This window comes from Marmota flaviventris, chromosome 14 (genome assembly GCF_047511675.1).
Source record: "Marmota flaviventris isolate mMarFla1 chromosome 14, mMarFla1.hap1, whole genome shotgun sequence".
NCBI lineage: Eukaryota > Metazoa > Chordata > Mammalia > Rodentia > Sciuridae > Marmota > Marmota flaviventris.
The window spans coordinates 25,504,797-25,524,722 of NC_092511.1; the positions used below are offsets into that span (position 1 = coordinate 25,504,797).

At 39.6% G+C, this 19,926-nt stretch overlaps 1 protein-coding gene across 4 annotated transcripts in view; it reads left to right on the plus strand.

Moving 5' to 3' along the window:
• Ltbp1 (latent transforming growth factor beta binding protein 1) overlaps positions 1-19,926 on the plus strand; it is a 401,517-nt gene that overhangs the window by 136,728 nt on the left and 244,863 nt on the right. For all 4 annotated transcript variants that reach the window (XM_027933415.2, XM_071601479.1, XM_071601480.1 and 1 more), the window contains exon 4: positions 3,757-3,926. In XM_027933415.2, the coding sequence (XP_027789216.2) occupies positions 3,757-3,926 (170 nt within the window). The remainder of the gene's footprint in view (positions 1-3,756; positions 3,927-19,926) is intronic.

The following is a 19,926-nucleotide window of genomic DNA, read 5'->3' on the forward strand; positions in this document are numbered from 1 at the left end:
GAGTAACTTTTGTGGTTCACCCCAGATAATTTCATTCTTTTAGAGAAAACTGTTCTTTTTTTTGCCTGCTGAGGGAGATAAAAATCTGAATTTTGAATAGTTTTCCTACTAGAGTGTCTTCATATATAGATCTTCAATGAAGAAACTAGTGTTCAGTCCCACTTCTCATTATCACCCTTTGCCTTACATGATTTCAACATCTAGAACTGTTCTGTGGTCCCTGGGAAAAGAACCTCCTCTACGTCTGTGTGCTCAGAGTGATTTTTCCACCAGTGTCCTTGAGCCACTGGTTGCAACCCAGTAGGGAGTGATAAAGTCAGGATATAAATGTAGAACAGCTTGAGATGGTTAAAAAATAGAGGAGAAAACATCAGGGTGTCCTATACATAGTAAGGTAACTGTTGTTTTGTGAAACTTGTTTCGGTTATATAAGATCACAAATTGTGCAGATCTTCATGTAAAATGTACTTTTTACTATGGGTTGAGGTAAAAGAAGTTAGAAAAATTTTGTGAGGAGTCGGGGCTTCTACCCCACTTCAACAGTCAGTGTTTCTCAGTGCACCTTGAATCTCTTACACATTTGTTGAAGGGCTTCTTGTTTGTTTAATAATGGGTGATCAAAACCTATTTAGTAATCTGTATGGAACAGGACCTGACCAATCAGAATGAGTGCTGGAGCAGAAACCCAGAGATTTCTATCTCAGTCAAGTGAACTCTTTTTTTTTTTAATTTTAATTTTTTAGTTGTAGATGGACACAATATCTTTATTTTTATTTATTTACTTTTATGTGGTGCCGAGTATCAAACCCAGGGCCTCATGCTTGCAAGGCAAGTGCTCTACCACTGAGCTACAGCCCCAGCCCAAGTGAACTCTTTATGTACAGGATTGATGGACTGTCTCGGGAGAGGGCAGTGGATAAGGAAGTCCCATTGGAAGGACACCGAGGAGCTTGACAGTTGCTCTTCACAAACAGAGTATTTAATATTTTAAACCACTGGTGTGGCTGTGCTGTGATGTAGAGTCAGATATCAATTCTGGATTTGTATCTTTTTTCCTTACCTGTAATTTTAAGGGCTTCTTTGGAGGAAAGGGAATATGTGGGTGCTCCCAAATATTTTGAACTAGAGGTTTTAACTTTAAATTTTTAAATTTTCTTTTAATAAGATTAACTCCTCTTAAAGTTACCATTCTATTGCTGTGATGACTGTGACATTCACTTGTGATAATTAAGCCTTTTTTCCCCCCTGGAAGCATTGGAAAAGGAAGGAAATCCCACTTTAAATACAGAGCAAAAGAGGAGGGGGGTGATTTTTTTTTTTAATAGTTGGATAAAAGAGAAGCAAAAGAAAAGACTTAACGAGGATGTAGGAGGTCCAAGGTAGAAATAACTGCAAGTGATAAGATTGAAGGAAAAGGTGGGTGCCAACAGGAAGGAGTACCTGATGAGTTTACCTTGCATTGTGTACCTGAAGAGTGACAGGCACTGTCCTTCCTGCTCCAGGGGCGTCTGCTTATGGCTTTGCTTCTTTCTTGGTGGGGCTGTGAGGCAGATGGCCTGGGTCTGTTGATGGCAGGCTGTTATTCCCTGACACTGGGGAAAGGGGAAGAAGTTGGGGGAACAGGGCAGCCGTGTTTAGCTCCATGTTTGCAAAGTGTTTGTAACTCGGGGGCTATTCCCATGGTCTTGATTCCCGATTTCCTTCAGTTAGTTAGTTCCTTAAGTTAGTTCTGGCTGAAGGTTCTCAAGCCCTCGACCTGGTAGAGCTTGTTGGTCTTAGTCATTGGTTTATCATCTTTCTATTATGTTTAGGGAAAAGGAGCCCAAGTGTACAGATATTTTCACTTCATTTCTTGCTGCCTGCTACTTCTGCTAATTCAGGGGGAAGAGAAGGGAGGCAGACCCACAGGCTCACCTTTCTGGCCTGGGTCAGGGTTGGAATTCGCTGTGGCAGCCTAAGTCTCCTGGAATGTGGAGTTCTCCTGTTCTGAACAGGAGCTGGTCCCTATGCCTCTCCATGGGTCATAGCACATAGTGACAGGGTGACAGCATGGCTGGAGAGCAAGTTGCTTCTGAGATGTGGGGGAGTTTCTGCTTTTCCACGAGGGCTGACAGATTAGACTTGTGACCGCCAGATGTATCCAGCTGTTTCACCGTCTATTCCATCCCAACAAAACATACTTAAAGTTCAAAACAACACTTACATCATCAAAACAGAAGTGTTTACAATGTGAAGCCCTAGGCTTTTAGTAATCTAGTTGTTAGTCTGGTGACAAAGGGAGTGTTCTTGCATGGCATGACATCTGGGAAAATCCAGGCTCAAGGTGAATTTTTCAGGTGTTCTGTGACTAGAGGGTTTAAAGGGATAGGTATAGCTCCTTGATGAAGAGGGAAGCAACCTGACCCAGCCTCTTCTTTTCCTTTCTCTGTTCTGAATGCCTTGTCCCTTGGGATAGTTCTTTTCTTAGCCCAACTCAGATAATCCAACAGTCAGTTTCTTCAAGGTTCTTTTACTGCTTGTTGAGACACTGTAGGGTGGTGTCTTGGGCATCTTGATAGTTTACCCTCTGTGCTGAGCTGCCATTGTGTCCCGATATTTTCCTCTTCTGTTAGTCCCTCGTTAAGGCCAGTCTTTTGGGTCAGATCATGCTGGGGAGCAGGTTTCCTTACAAAGGCTCAGTTTGCTGCTCAAATGTACTTTCCTAACAATTTCAGTAGCAGTTTTGCATATTCTAGAAGGAGTTGTTGTATCTTTACATTTTTCCCTACTTATTAGCTTTACTTTGATGATGATTTACTTTCTGTCCCTCAGGGAATGACTGAATCTGGGCAAATATTTATTATTTTGTAGTATATATATTAGATGTAGTGGAAGAAAACTGTCAGAGAAGATAAAAGGGTGGGCCAGGAGGGTGAAAGCAGAGCAGTCATGTTCAAAGGTCCCACAGATCCTCTCTTGTGTGATTGAAATGATAACTAGAGCATGATTAGATATTCTTAGCAACTAGTGATCCTAAACCATTTAACCCGATCATTATAAAATACAGCATAAAAATTAAATGTTTCCCTAAGGCACCATCAACATTTATGTTTAAAAAGGGAATTCAAATTATTTATTCTTTTTTTTTTTTCAGTTTAAGTGTATTCACATTTTTATAATCATTTTCTTTCTCTCAGCCCTGTGTAGCAGAGATCCTGGGCAAAAGATTAGGAAACTGAGACTTCAAGAGATCCACCAACGAACCTGCCAGATTAGGCAAATTGGAAGGTCCCACTGGCCCATACTGACTCTGTTTTTAGTTGATTTTGTTAAACTGACCAAGATGGGAATTTCTTGCATAATCTCCTTCCTCTACTCTTTCTCCTTATTTCGCCCCCCTCCCTATTCCCCGTGATATCCACTTCTTCATATTTATTCCCATCCTTTTCTCTAGTATAAATGCTATGCATTTTGCAGGAAGGCTCATGGTAGCTATGTCCTGAACTCGGATAAAATCCTCCTGTGGCAACCTGTTTATCATCGAGCTTCTTGACCAGACAGGCAGTCCCCCTTTATGTTGGAGGCTTCCAAGGGGAAGCACTTAATCCTTCCTTCTATGCCATGAATGATCAGTTACAGTATTTGAAGGAGCAAATGAGCTTTGTATGGAATTCGTGCTCCTTTCTAAGCGTACCTAATTTCTTGTTCTTTCCTTCTTAGTTGACTTTTTAAAAAGTCTATTATTTATTTTCTTACCCTCACTTTGTTTCTTCCCAGAGTGACGCCCCTTTCCTCACAGAATGTGATGATTCATCATGGCCAGTCCCAGGAATATGTGCCCAAGCCCAAGTATTTTCCAGCTCAGAAGGTGATTTCGGGAGAGCAGTCCACGGATGCTTCATTCCCATTAAGATATGGGCAGGACCACGTTGCCTCACCTTTTCAGTGTGAGTATTGTCCAGTCAGCCCTTTACCTAAGTTATAGTTTCACAGTTTGGAAACACTTTCTTGTGTTTAGCTGGATTTAATGTGTCACAGTCGATAAAATTCAAGTCATTAAAAAAAAACCCCCAAAACCCACATTGGTTCCTAAAACAACCAGACAAGAGCTATTTAGCATGGCTTCCTTATTCTGAGGAAAGACAGTTTCCTTAGATTTTGGAAAAAAAAAAAAAAAAAAAGTCTAAAGTGGCCTGCTTGTGATTCTGTTTCTGCAAGATGTCTCCATTTCAGAGACATATTTGCTCTAATTTTGGGTACAGTTGTACATCTGACATGTTTACATTGATGAATGTTTTCTTTAGTAAGCTAGCCAAGATTCATTCCTGGCAAAATGTCTGAGAAGTGTCCTGCTTTACTGTCTGAGGTTTGCTGCAGTGGATATTTTTATGTTATTAGGTCCACCTCCTTTTTGGTGTATCAAGCAGATGGCATGGCAAATTCTACTCTGCATTTGTAAAGGACTATTGTATCAGTGGCCAGCTTGGTCAATATCTGTGCTATGTGGGGAGCTCAAGGACACAGGCCCTGGCTCAAAGGATGGGGAATGTGATGATTTGTGGTTTAGGTATTACAGAGTGTCTGCTGGCAGCATCTGTAGAAAACGTTCTGGAGCGAGGCGCAGACCATCCACAGGCGAGAGCTAGACACATGCTCTCTTTCCAGCAGCTTCCTGCCCCGTCACATCGCGTGTTGACTGATTGCCTGAACCCTAAGTAACGAAAGGGAATGCCAGTCCTGAGCTGGGAAAGGACTGGCTTTCACCACCAGGAATAGTATGAATAGCTCAGATAGAGTTTGGCTGCTGTTTGACACTTTAGAAATTCCTATCTGCTGTGGATTTGATTCCCTGCTGCTGTCCCCACCTCCCAGTTTCTGAGAGTGATTGACTCTTCCCTCAGAATTGGTCGTTTAACAGAACATCTAATAGGTTTGTACATCTACTTTTCATCATTTGAGAAAGTTCTGTGTGGTGACTGGTGGCTAGACCCCAGAGCAATAGTTGTTCGTTTATTGGGATGATGATGAAAGGAAACTCAAGGACCTTAAGGAGGAATATAGAAATCATTTAGATTATCTCTTTGCCCTTAGGCAAGGTCACTCCCAAGTAATTTGCAAAAGAATAGATGTATCACATTGGTTGTAAAGATCCTTTGATTTAAGTACAGTCTGCCACTTAGTTGTGAATGTCCCTTGTTGTAATGTTTTTCTACTCCCAGTATTAAAAATAAAAAGAGTTGCATCTTATGTCCTTGGGATCTTACATAGATTTTTTTTTCTTAGAAGCTCTTTAAAAGTAGAATATGTTGGGAAGAGAATTTTTGAAAGCTTATGATCATATTGACATAGAGAATTTTGTACTATATAGAAGTGACAGGATGGTTTGAGGGTCAAATAGGAGGTTTGGTGTGTTATCAATAATTTGTTATTGGAATGAAATATTTCTGCTCTGTGTGTGTGTGTGTGTGTGTGTGTGTGTGAGAGAGAGAGAGAGAGAGAGAGAGAGAGAGAGAGAGAGAGAAAATGAATATGTGTGTGGTGTTTTAAACTCAAGCCTTGGTTGAACTGGAAGTTGAAATGACATTTTAAAAGAATGTGAAGAGAAGTTTCTTATCTGTAATATCTTTAACTTTTCCACCTATCTTATTTAAATACTGGGGAGATGTAGACTAACACGTTGTCACAATAATGGAATTCTTTGCTCCAGCTCTCCCAAAGATGGCTGTTGTTCAAAAAGAAGCTCAGGAATTGACCGATGGGATTAGGCATATGGGAAGGACAGGGAAGGAGAAGTGGCTATTTTTGCTGAGGCCTGAGCTTTTCGGAGAGCTGGAGGTCTAATTGGAAAGTTTTGAAAAGGGGTAATTTGACAGGACTATTAAGGATGTTGAAGTAGGAAAATCAAGTTAAAACAACAACAACGGGAAGACTAAAACTAGTAAGAAGGACCTGAAGTGTTCTAGTCCCCCAAATCCCCCAAACCCTCCACTCCGCATCAAGTAAAAGAGGCTCCATGGCTTATGTGGAACTGAAAGGAAGGAAAAGTCAATTATGGAAATGTGGGGAAAAGCAGAAGCTTTTCATTTTCATTGAAGAGATAAAATGCAAACAGATTAACTTCTCATTGTGCTGAAAGATTGGAAGGTCAATAAAAGCGGATGATTTTGAGTCTGTGGAAAAATAGAAGAGATTAAGATCATTTGGGTATGCTGCATTTTGGAATGAAATTGAAGAATTGATGTGTGTCATTCTGTAAGGGTCCCGCGAAACGTCGGAGAAAGAGACCACCAAGTGACCACTCATGCAATTGGCAGAAGGGGGATTTATTGAACCAGCATGCTGGGGCTCGTGCCCACTCAAGAAGGGAAAGCAGCCCAGAGCCCCGAGCAGGGGCTGAGCACTGCTTAAGTACACTTTTTGGGGAGGGTGGAGGGCTTTGTATACATCAGAACAAATCATCATGAGGCGCGGGAAAATTGAACAACAACTCCTAAACATGATTAGTTCATTCATTGGCGGGAACAAGTCAGGCTGGAGTGATAGGTCATTCCTAAGGAGGGGGTTACATTTAAACTGATTGGTTCAGGCCCTGCAATGCCTATGTGCGACCACACAGAGCCCTTATTAAACAATCCAAATAGTCAGGGGAAATATTTACTGGGCAGTTCTAAGCATTGTCTTAACAGCTACAGAAATTTCGGGTTTTGCAGGTAGCATAGAAACCTAACAATACCTCCTTTACATTTTAACTCAGACCTTGCAGCTTAGAAATTTTTACAACACCCGGTCTTTTACCCTTTAACTTTTACGCTTTAACTTCAATTTCTTTTACCCTTACAATTCCAGTCCACAGTTATTACTTTTTGAGAAGCTAGTGGGAATGGAGAAAAGACTCAGGTTGATAAAGAATACATCAAATAAGTCGGTTTATCATAATCAATCACCCATTAGTAGGTTTAAATTTGATGTCTTGCGAGCAACAATCATGATGTATATTCAGAGTTGAGTGTTGTGTAATGTAATCAGTGCATAATAGGAGGAAACAGTGTTCCTACAAGCCCAAGTGAATACTGATTTGCTGTTGACACTTGGGAAGAGAAAAGAATAAGCCGGGAAGAGATGTGGCTGGGGTGGTGGATTTAGTGAAGTCAAATATGCTAATGTAGCAAGTGTAGCATTCTTCAGGTGAAACAAACTGGATAGGGGAAGCAAACCACCAAGTTGCTAATGAGGTGCTGTCTTTTTGGAAGAATGAATATTTTGTTGGAATTTTCCCGAGTTTCAGCAATATATCTCAACATGTCCAATGTGCACACACGACCTTTTTCCTATTTGGATTCTCTATGTTTACCAGTTTTCTGAGTAAACTCCTGGGTCCTTGATATCTTAGGACATGTGGTTTCTGGTCACCGATAAAGGACATCTCTAGTGATAAATTAATAAATTGGCACTCTGCTTGATTCATTGATCTTTAATTTGCGTGAGTATCATCTAGAGCAGGAGTCAGCAAACTTTTTCTTAAAGGATTGATAGTAAATATCTTAGGCTTTGAGCTAAGAAGAAAATTGAGGATGTTATATAAGTACATTTACCAGCTATATAGTTATTTAAAAATCATTCTCCAAATCATTCTCATCTCAGAGACTTAAAAAAAAAAAGAATAAGATTTGGCGGCTGAATCTGGATGGACTGTGGTTTACCAATTCTTGGTCTAGAGACTCAGTCTTTCAATCTACTAAACATGTCTAGATTTTGGACTTAATTGACTGATGCCTAGGATATGACAGTTGAACCCAAAGCTGCCCAAAATACCTGCCTGTAATTAACTAACCTGTAACTAACTGTCCTTCATCATCAGTTTCTCCATCAATGCACCCTGTGTGCCTTGACAATTCTCAGATACATCTTCACTCAGTTTAGAGGCAGCCAGAAAAGCATAAACTACCAGGAAACCACTTGTATCAGATAAGACTAATTTATTTTAATATTGGAGTGACCAGACACAGGGCATTTGGTAATTAATGGAGGTTATCCTGATTGTTTACAGAAAGCCTTTTGATGTTGGTGAAAATAACATTTTCTTTGGATGAGCTGGTAATGGCTGTGTGGCTTGACTGCATAATATTAAGATACCACCTGAATTTCTCAGCAAAGTTAAAAATGAAATTCCTGGGTATCCAGCAATTCCACCTCTTAGGTATATACCCCAAATAACTGACAACTTATTTCATACAATGATTTGAACATAAATGTTCAACACAGCATCATTCATAAATACCGGGTGAGAACAAACCAAATGTTCATCACCTGATGAATGAATAAACAAAATGAGGCATTTCTATACAATGGAATATTAGCCATAGAAAAGAATGATATACTAGTACTTGCTACAACCTTGAATACATGCTGAGTGAAAGAATCCAGACACAAAGAATCCAGACCATATATTGTATGATTCCATTTATATGAAATGTCCAGAATAGGCAAATCCACTAAGACAAAGAGTAGATTAGTGGTTGCCAGAGGCTGGGGAAAGGCAGAGTGAAGAGGGACTATTTATAGGTGAGAGGTTTCTTTTGGAGTGATGAAAATGTTCTGGAACTAGATGGTCATATAGCTGTACAACTTTGTGAATATACTAAAAAGCACTGAATTATACACTTAAAAAGATTGAATTATATGCCATGCAAATTTTATCTTAGTTTAAAAGATACACATTTATAAAGATGTTTGACAATTAGGTAGTTCTAAAAAACTTGGCATCAGCTCCAAGGAATGGAGTTCTTACTTCCCAGGGTCCCCTGGACAGTATAGCTTAGAGGAGTGAACTGCTTTATCCAGCATCTCCCTTGGTAACTTGTAGGAAAACATTCAGTATATAAACCAAATTCTCTCATACTTTGTTTAGTAGTATTTTTAACAGTTACAATGACATAACATTTGAAGGATAATATTATAAAAATGGGTCAATTATTAGATTATTAGAAAAGCATATGCTTAGGAGCAACTTACACATGGAGAGACAAGTTTGGCACACCCTGCTAGGAAAAGACCTTGACAGCAATAGGTGTCCACGTTATACCTTCTTCTCTTGTAAAAATACCAGGGGATGCTTGATATTATCAAATCCAGGAAACAATATCTCTGTTATAGACTGTGGTAGGACTTCTTTGCCATTAGGATTATAGAACCCTGAACAAATTACTGGGGTAGACTATCGAGTTACTGGAGAACCTCAGGATGAGCAGAAAATATACCTAACTAAAATAGTTCTGTAGGGCCACAGGTGTCCAGACTTTGTGAAAGGGAATCTCAGAACCAAAAGACTCTCCAATTTAAATATCCACCCGCTTAGTTCTTGTTTCTGAACTCTTTTTAATATTTGGGGAGAATTAGAAAGCTGAGCTTCTCATAGTTGAATTTCTCATTGCTAATTCCAGTGGTTTTCTCGTGAAGATGGGTGTAGATTTTAAATAGATTACTTATATTTTTCAGCGTCATCTACTAAAATTTTTGTTCTTAAAATTCAACCAAGCAGGCAATTTCAGAAGAAGGCAGATACCCATGTTTTATGTATTAAAAGTCCTAAAGATCTTCATACAGATAGGGCTCAGGCATAAGAATTGTTGATTTATCTTTTGATGTGAGAGATAGGGGTGGGAAAGAAGGGAGGGAGAAAAATGACAGGCATTGCAAACATGTGGTACTGTTAAATTGGAAGAAAAAAAAAAAAGAGAAAGGAGTGAGAAGTCCATTCCTAGAGTTTAACACGACTTCCAGAGAAACACATTTTGTAGACCTGGAAGCCTCCCTTGCATGGAGACTGCCTATAGCTTGTGTGCAAATAAAGGTGTCTTTGAGATTGGCCCCACCCTGACTCAGTGGGTACTAAATGGCAGAATTTGGAGCAACCAGAAATTATCTTACAAGGAGCTGTTGAAAACCAACAAAAAGTGAATATGCATTTAAGAGGAAAACTAGGTGTGAAAGCAGACTGCTTTAGAAAGAAGGATGTACATCTAGCTCCTTTTTTTGCCTTGCAAAATCAACAAATTCTTGAAGCTATTTGGTCACCTTTGCACAATGTCATGTGGGAATTAGGAACCTTGAACCAGTTTTTCAGCTGTGTTGCATTATGGGTATTCACACTTACAATGGCTAGAAGAAAATCACCTAATCTTAGATGGTTTCTGGCAAACTCTTTGGTTTGAAAGCTTAGATGGCCAATCATTATTCTGTGTTCAGACTGACCCTTGAGAAAGTGTTCTGGTGATTGTGGATGAACAGGGTATTGCTAAGCTGTTATCCTTGGAAGTCTAGATTTTATTGAAAGACAGGGTATAACCTACTGCAAGAGATAGTCTTGCCACAGACATTGCATTCAGTGGGCACAGGGGGAAAGATATGTTTTTATTGGAGAGTTGTTTAATTGCATCCCAGTCCAGGAAGGTATGTGAATGTGAATGTTTTCTGCCTTCTGATTTGGCTACATGAAGATTAAAATAGCTGGGAAATGGTAGACATGGATTGATTATCAACACTTCCAAGAAGCTTTTCCGTAAATATGAAAACAGAGATGGAGGAAAACCTTCCAGACAGAAGGATTATGTAGTTTAAATTCCTCTACAGGCAGTCTTTAGTGCCAAAGAAAAAATTTCATTCTAGTAGCCCAAGATTTTATAAGAAACCCACAAATTCAAGAACATTTCTGGGCATTGAGACTGAGTTCAAGATATTGAGAAATCAATACTTATGGCTCCAGAATATTCTAGAATCCACCTGATTTTTTTTCCTCCAGTGGGAAAAAATAGCAAAAGTGAATTTACAGCTTGCATGGGGGAAAACAATATTTACAAAGCAGTATTTGGGGAGGACAGAAACTGTATTTGGGGAAAAAAAAAAACAACAGAGATGGTGTATTGTATTAGAGTTGTGTTAGTTGTATTGTATTAGAGTTGAAATGTTAGTTTTGATTCAAAATAAATAAGATTATGCAACATCCTGAGATGTTCTCAAGGCAATTAAAGTAGATGCTTTGTCTTCTTGGGAGTTAGTCCCTTAATATAAGAATTCCCTAAATGCTGAAAATGACTGCCTTGCTATGAGTCTGACCCCATGTTGACATGAGGATCAGTCCCTTTCTTAGGTTTTTTTACATGACATTTTTTAGGCTTTGTAGTATGGTTTTTCTATGTTCTGCATTGCCTGTTTTTTTCCTTCCTAAGAGGCAGTTGCAATCTGTCATATTTGATTAATTCTTCCGACAGGCAAACCTTAAACCAAGAAATGTGTTTACATATGAATGATGGATATTTACCTCACATATATGTCATGTAAATATGCATGTGTATTTTAAGTTGTCATCTTTTGAGCTTCTTTTGTTATCCATAAAGGAAGTATCAAATTTTTGATAAATTATCCTGACTGTACAAGTTTGCTTTTCAAGGTTCTAGATCCCCTGCACCCCATACCGAGGATTGAACCCAGGGATCTTTTCCCACTGAGCCACATCCCCAGACCTTTTAATTTTTTTTTTTTTTTTTTTAAATTTTGAGACAGGATCTCATTAAGTTGCCCAGGCTGGCCTTGAACTTCTGATCTTTCCAACCTCAACCTCCTGAGTACCTGGGATTACAGTGTGCCACTGTATCTGGCTGAGGTTCTAGTTCATTTAACTAAATGAAAACATTCTAAATAGGCAGGAGTTGTTTTTGTGAGAAGCGTCAGAAGTATTTGAAGATCCATCTATCCTCGAAACAGATTGAGAAAGCTTTGGTGAAAGAAAGGGCACCCGTACAGCAGGTGAGAGGGCAGTGGTCAGGGTTGGGCGCTGGCCCCAGGCGTCTTGTGTGGGATTGAGTGCTCTCCCCTAAAAGGCTGGAAACACACGCACCCTGCAGCTGTGCTCCTTTGCCTGATGAACGCCTCTCAATGGCTACAGGTGCATCCCAGGATCGCAGCCACCCAACTCAAATCCAGCAGCAGCCAGAGCGCTTCCTCCCACGCTTCCAGCCTGCATTCCACAGAGTAGCCAGCAAAGCAGGCATCTGCTTTATTTTAGAGGGTTATGGAATAATTCTCCCTTAAAACAAAATCTTTTGGTTTATATTTTTTTCCTTCATTGATCAATCAAAAATATTATGCTCACTTTTGTGATTTAGTTAGGTAGTTAAATTACTGGTCTCTTGGCAAGTGTAGATATTTAATGAAAATGAAGAAGTATTTAAGTGTGCTTTAGTTTGTTTTCCTAGGGAGAGAAGGAGGTGGATATATTTTTATAAAGAATGATTCTCTGACCTATTTAACTTTTTCCCCTACATTTTATTCATCCCAGAATAAATAATAGCAGTGGTAGATTGTATTGTTTATGCATAATTCTTTGTTCCCTCTCCTCTCTTGCTGTGGCTTTCTTATGGGTACAGCGGCCTTTCCCCCTGCTCCTGCCCTTGACTCTGGGCTTGGCCTCATGACTCTCTTGACCAGTAGAGGGAAGGAGTGGAATTAGCACCAGTTCTGAGTGCAGGCTGCGAGAGCCCTTGTGCATTCTACTCTTCCTTCTTCCACCTACATCTGGTCAGCTGACGTGCCAGCTCTCGGGAAATCTGTTGTTTTTCTTAAATTACCATTTCAGCAGGGCAGAAGATTGTTTGGAGCAATTTGGACAAATCAACTGAGGAGTTAGTTTCAGTAGAGCAAATGATACTGTTGTAATCAGGCAGGATATATCTAGGTAGAAAAATGCCATTGTGGGTGACCTCACCTTCTGACCACAGTGGACTGGAAAATGAATAGGCACTTGACCAAGTAAAACCAATCTGAGGCTGGCTGACTGCCTATATGGTGGCCTGGCAGATGAGCTTTCCCAACCAGGGATGATGCTGACTAAATTATATTAATCAGACTCTCTCTTAAAGAATTTGTAAGTTAGAGCTGAGCACTGAATAACTGGAACCCGAGTAGAATACCAAAAGGAAGCAGAAGCAGCCCGACAGAGCCCTTCTGCCACATTGACGTTGGGCACAAGAATGAAGTTCAACAGCATTTCTGAAAGGGATTGGGGATGGGCCGTGTATAATGGGTTTCTAAAAGTACTGTGGTTTCTTAATATCTTTCCAGTTACTGAAATAACTAACTGGAATAATAAGTCCCAGTCTCTGTGAGGTCTGGCTTATGGAGCTGGTTTTTCCTGGGTTCTCCTGAGACTTCTACCTCCCTTATTGCTGTGCTTAGCCTTACTAGAACATTCTATGACTTGGGATAATGTGCACTCTGCTTATTGTTTGGTAGACAAGAGACCTCAGCTAACACGTGTTCTATTTCTACCCTGCTGTCTAACAGCTGCATGCCCTGTTTATGAGAGATTGACTTCTAGAGAAGGAAAACCCAGCTGCTTGACTTCTTTTCTTCACTCTCTTTATAACTCTTACTTCTCTCCAACCCCCTCATTTCTAAGAAAGCTTGGGATGGCTTGACAGATGGGGCAAGGAGTGGGTGGGTTGGCTCCATCAGTTCCCTGAGATCCCTAGAACACTTGGAGAATTGTTCTGCTTGGCTTGGGGGTCAGTAAGGTTTGATGTATTTCCATATCCATGTTTGAGGACCCACTGGGTTTTTCCAGTTGGGGCTCAGGAATTCTTGCTTACATGGAAGGGAGAATGCCCAGTTTCAATTCCTTAGTGAAGTTGGTTTGGGGAACTTTTTAAATAAAACTTCTGAAATCCTATTATACCTCCTATTCATTCATCTTTATTGGTGTGGATTTTCTGGCAACCACATGTGGCATATGTGTAAATACCCATCAGGCATGCTCTGCCATGACTTGAACTAGAAATATAGCAAAATTAGATGCCTCTTTGAAGGATATTTTCAAAGACTGTTAATGGAGAAAGTGATTCATAATGTTTCTTGTCAGAGATCCCAGTTTCCAAACCACACCTTAATATACCTTGAGAAAACCTCTAAAACCTGTTGGAGGTGTTGTAAATTGTGATCTTGATCACCAAAGATTAGGTAGCTAGGAAATTTGGATAGAATCTCTTATCTGTTTAGCTATTCTGTGTGCCAACCACTGTATTAAGTACTTTGTATGCATTAATCCAACATGTCATTATAATACTCTCCTACATCACTTAATGGTAGGAATATGTTCTGAGAAATGCACTATTGGGTGATCTCATCACTAGGCAAACATCATGGAGTGCACAAACCTAGATGGTAAATGTCAGTCACTTGACATGACCTCTTGATGCAGCCAAGGAATACGGGAAACCAAGAGGTACAAGGCTGCTGCAGGTGGAACACAGCATACTTTACAGCAAAATTATATTTTTTATAAGTAGAAATGCACTGAATAACAACAAGTATAGTAAATACATAAATCAGTAACATAGTCACTTATTCCATTATTAAGTATTATGTACTGAGAATGATCGAATTTGCTATGCTTTGTATCACTTTCATGTGACGCATAGGTGTGTGTATACCAGCATTGTCACAAACAGGCAAGCAGTGCGTTGAGCCATGACATTACACAGTAACTAGGAGAGTGGATTTTTCAGCTCCATTTTAATGAGATCACCATCATTTATATGGTTCATTGTTGACTGAAATATCACTGCGGGGCATATGGCTGTATTACTGTATTATTTGGCTGTTTAAAATGTGCCCTATATATTATTCATATAAGTTAGGAACCAAAAATCTGAATTAAAAATGGCCCCAAAAGTGCCAGTTTAGGTCTTTGTGTAAATTATTTTTAGGTGAGCACAAAGTTAATATTTGCTTCTATTTTTACAATTCATCAATTTCATTGTATGTGAGACTTTCAAGACAATAATGTGTTTTAAAAAGTATCTGAATACAGAGCTACTGACAAGTTTTGTTGAGCTTAAGAAAAATTATTTGAATGTAAAATAAATCTTTCCGATCAGGAGGTTTCTGCTACTGGTTGAAATCCATTTTGATACCTTTGCAATGTAGCTGTGTGCAGAAATTATGTAGCAACCAAATTACTCAATAGAATCATGCTTCATTTTATAGTCTTTAGTAATAGTTTTGATCATGGAAGCAAACATCTTGAGATGAAAAATTTTTCTATATTTAGAAATATTTGTAGGTTTTGTTTTATATAATATATAATATATCATGGGTGAGTGTCACTGCTGGTTTGAGCTTTTCCTTCAGTTGCTGCATTAAGAACTGACCACATGTAATGATACCCTTTTGCATTTGCATAGTAGATTATAGTTTATAAATGATGTCCATACAAATTATTTCATATGGTTCCTGCCACAATCTTGTGAGGTAGAGGCTTGGCTGGCATTATTCTGTGTGTATCTTTTTCCTCTCAAGATTTCAAGATGTTCTGCAGGGTGGAACTTATGAGTGATTTTACTGTATCCTATCCCTTAGCTTATGATTACCAGTTTCTTTGTCAAATAAAATTTTTTTTAAAAAAATTGGTACATTATAACCATACAAAATAGTGGCATTCCTTGGACATATTCATACATGCACATAGCATAATTCGGTCAATTTTATTGCTAGTTTTACCACTTATTCCATTGGAACTGTTATGAGAATGCAGCGAGACGAAGGATATAAGCTATTTTGAGTACTGCCAAACACATGATGTAGAAGGTGCTCAATCTGTGTTTGCTTCCCCCACCCCCCATCTCAACCTCCCCAAATGTCATATAATTTCTACAGGAATATAGGAAAAGCACTGGGGTAGGGAGGAAAGAACAAGGCGTTGTCTTGAAATCTCAGCTCTGTCTAACAAAATGATCTTGGCCAAACTTCTGCTGTACATCTCTGTGGTTTCCTTATCTGCAAAAACAAGGAAATTGTAGCTGACATGATTGTGGTGCGCATTTGAGCTCTGTAGCTTAAGTAGGCACCCAGCATGTATATGCTTCTTGCAGACGGTTCTATCATCATGCCAGCATAAGGTCCATAATTTCTGCATCTCTGTTCTCAAAATCTTCTCAAAAACAAAAGCAGAGAAGAAGAGGAGCACATGTGTGTATGTTCATATTATGTTAGGTAACAAATTGCTCCAAACCTTAGTAGTTTAAAGCATCAGGCATTATAACTTAGTTTCTGTGAGTCGGGAATTCTGAGGTACCTTGAGGTGCCTTAGCTGATTTGGCCTGGCTCAGGTTCCTTCATGAAGTTTCAATCAGAAGATCAGTAGGAACTATAGTCATCTCAAGGCTTGACTAGGGCTGGAGATGGCTTTCAAGATGACATCCTCACACAGCCATTGACAAGGCCCCTCCATGGGCTACTGGAGTGTTCTCACAGCATGGGAGGTGACGTCCCCTATAATGATCCAACAGAAAGAGATCAAGACAGTAGCTGTAGCACCTCTTTTGATCTCTGAAGTTGCAACCATCACTTCCATTTTATTGTATTCTTTAGACTTCACCTCTTGAAGAAAGAAACATCAAGGAATTTGTGGATGTATTTCAAAATCATCACAGTATTCAACAGGGGAGAGATTATCTTGGTGAGAGTCAAAAACAAGAAAGGAAGTTGAAAATGAGTAACCTGAAAAGAATTAGCTGACAGCTGGAGAACTTAACAGTGTGTAATTATACATCAGTAATTTATTTTTTATTGGCAACTAAAAATTTTAAATCTTATTTATCACATGATACTGAAGCAGATCTAGATATATGATGACTTTGAGAAAAGAGAAATTTTTCCTAATGATGAGATCTATTGAATTTGGCAGTAATCCCTTGAGGGGAGTAGTTGGGGCCATTTGATGGAGTCATTTAAAAGCTGAGCCAGGGAGAAAAGTTTATACTGAGGGGGAGAAAAAAAAAAAAGGCAAATAACAGCATTGGTTTTTTGCAAGCTTGGATTCCCTGATGCTATAGTTCTAAATTCAGAGATTGCAAAATGCCAATTTTCTATGTAACTAATTGCTTCAACAGATTTTTTTTTTTCTGTCAGTTGAATTCATCAAACAAGAGTTGTTTTGGCAGTTGCGATAATGTTCTTATCTTCAACTTCTTCATTGCTTCTTAAAATAAAATGCATTGAAATGATAACTTTATTTTTTTGTTTGCTTTGAGTTTTTGTTGCCTGCACGAAAGAATTGGAATCCCCTAGAGGCACACCAAGGTATCAGAGGTATCAGGCATCTACTTCTGGCCTGGCAGCTGCAGTGACTCAGAATGCCTGTTCAGGCCCAAGAGGTTTTTGTTTCCTTCTCTGTCTTGTCTTTTGACATTTTTTTTTCTTTAAAGTAGAATTTAAATTTTTGTACAGTATAGTAAGTCAATGTCTTTCCTTGTGTCTGCTTTTGGTGTTAGAGGGACATTTCCAAGCCGGCTTCATGCAGGCCATAGAAGCCTGAGGGTGTTCAACTTCTTTAAAGTTTTGTGGCTTCCAGGAAATAATGGTTGGAGTTAAAAATCATTCCTCTGCCCTTTGCATTGTCTGTCTTCCCATCTGTTCCTAGCCTGAGTTTCTGTCACTTTTGATCACTGATCATCATTCCTAGCCCCTTCATTCTCTTCCCATGTTACACTCCTCTTCCTGTATACTCTTTTCCATTCCCAAAGAGGGAAAATCACCAGATGGGATATTTGTTATAGATAGAAAAGGAAGATAAGAATACAAACTATTTTCTTTGGCTTACATGAAGCTAAAGGAAGGTGGAGAAAATAGAAAAACACACAGATACAAGTATGTGTGGAGTCAGGAGAGAAGGGAAGTTGTAGCTGTTGGCTGCGCCCAAGGTGGTTGAGGCCGGAGGGAGGGAGCAGTTTAGTTGAGTCAAAAGGATGGATGGTGGGGAAATAGGGCTGAGGGGACTATTGGAGGGAGGGAACTGCCTGTGAAGAAAAGAGGTGCGTGAGTGAGGACCATGGGACACTTTAGCCTGACTAATGTCCTGAGTACATGTGGGCGTGGCCAGAGATGAGTCCAGGTTGGGGCTAGATATAAGTATATAGATTATGTAGAATCCTAATTATCTATGATGGGAATAATCTGGGGTCGTTGGGATGAATGGCCCCTTAAGCTTGTGAATAAGCCATCAGATTTGTTGCTTGGTAACTAGCCTAGTAGCTGCCCCTTTAGTCAAACTTGCCCCTCTAACATACAACTCAGATGCTATTTATGGAAATGATGAGTGATAGACTGATAGCAAATGCCTCATTGACTTGCCCTTTGAATAACAACAAATGTGGGGATAAATAAAACCTAATTCCATTCCCAAATTAAGGGACAGAGAATGTGAGTCACGTGAAGCACATCTAACCTGCTATTTCTGTAGGGATCCCCTGCAGAACAGCCAGAGTGTGTGAGTGATAGGGACGGAAGACAGGTGAGTGGTGACTGCTCTGCCCCTCTTTCTGCTTCTGGACAGCAGTGAGGTCATCTTGTCAATTAAATGCACACTTCCTCTACCCGCAAGGACATCAGGTGGGACCCAGAACTATGCTGCTGCAAGGTCTGCCACAGGGTCTTGATGGGGGGCAGGGCCTAGAAAACTTTTTTTTTGCATATGAAATGAAGTCTCTTTTCAATGGCTTTCCCCCTTGGGAGAAAAGCTTTTAGAAAGTAACGTCTTCAACCATGAGGGTCTCACCTCCCTCCAAAAATTCCAGGGCAAACTCCTCGAACTGTCCCCATTATCTTGGTTCCCAAGATAATCAGGATTTCAGAACATGGTTGTGGGTTACATTCTCAATCCCGAATTGAGAAGATGGGGACATGGAACTCACTGTCTTTCCTCCTTCTTTGCATGAACTTTTGGAGAATGTGTTTCATCCACTCTTAAATCATAGAATTTTAAATGCCATTGTCTGTTCTGAGTGGGACACACTGATAGGTGCCCTGCTTTTCAGGATTGGGAGCAGAGGAGGGGTTTTCATATGTATTCTAGCCAGTTTTAAAGGTTCTGTTGGAAGGACACTACAGAACTTGTGGAGTCACACATCAGGGCCAAGGTATGTGCCCCATCCTTGCCTCTAGTTAGTGGGGGACAGCAGCAAAAGATCAGCAAGCAAGTGCTGTCACCTCTGTCCCTGGACAACAGTCCGGAGCCCGTCCTGAACCCTAAACGTTTCTTGTCCTGAAAGCATACAAGTCTGCCTGGACTGGCGAATCCCTTCAGGGTCTATGAGGTTAAAGAAAAGTATTTTACAAAAAAAGGTCAGAGAATAGAAATGTCAAAAAGCCATTAGGTTTTGTTTTGCTAGTTCTCTACTTTATGACCAACTGTATTTTCTTTTCCCAAACACTGGGTCAGATCCTGCTGGGTGAGCAAACTCTTTGTTGGGTAAAAGTTAGTCTTTTGACTATAAAATAGATTGTGCCTTCAGAAATATTGGATTTCATGCCAGGGATTAAAAATAGGACCTTTTCATATATTTATAGAGAAGAGATTGGTATTTAAACTCTAAGGAGAAAAAGGAAAGATGAAAACAAAGCCAAAGTCTCAAGATGCACTTTCTAAAGTCCAGCTGGGGGCACTTGAATCTGCTGGCAGGACAGGATTGATGGTGAGAAAATTCCAGGTGAACACCATAGTCCTTAAATCTCCAGTCAAGGTAAAATAAAGAATAAACGATTCAAACAGGAAATTTGACCTGACTCCTGAGATAAGTGGAAATGTTGATAGAATCTTCTATCTTTATTACTGTACCTCTAGTTTGTCCCTTGACTAAACTGGGAGCCAAAGTGTGTTTCTCTTTTGGGGTGAATTTTATAGCTTAGTGACAATTTCATTAAGAGTTTCTGCATCTGGGGCAGTGGTGTGCTGAATTTTGTAGTTGCTCTTCATCTAACAAAAGCAATGAATACTTAGCAAATCAGAAATATGTTGAAAATTAAACACCTTAAATATTAGCATGGGATTTTATCGATAAATTAAAGGAAATTTCCATCATGTGTCAGTATGATTTTTGCATAATATATTGTGAAATT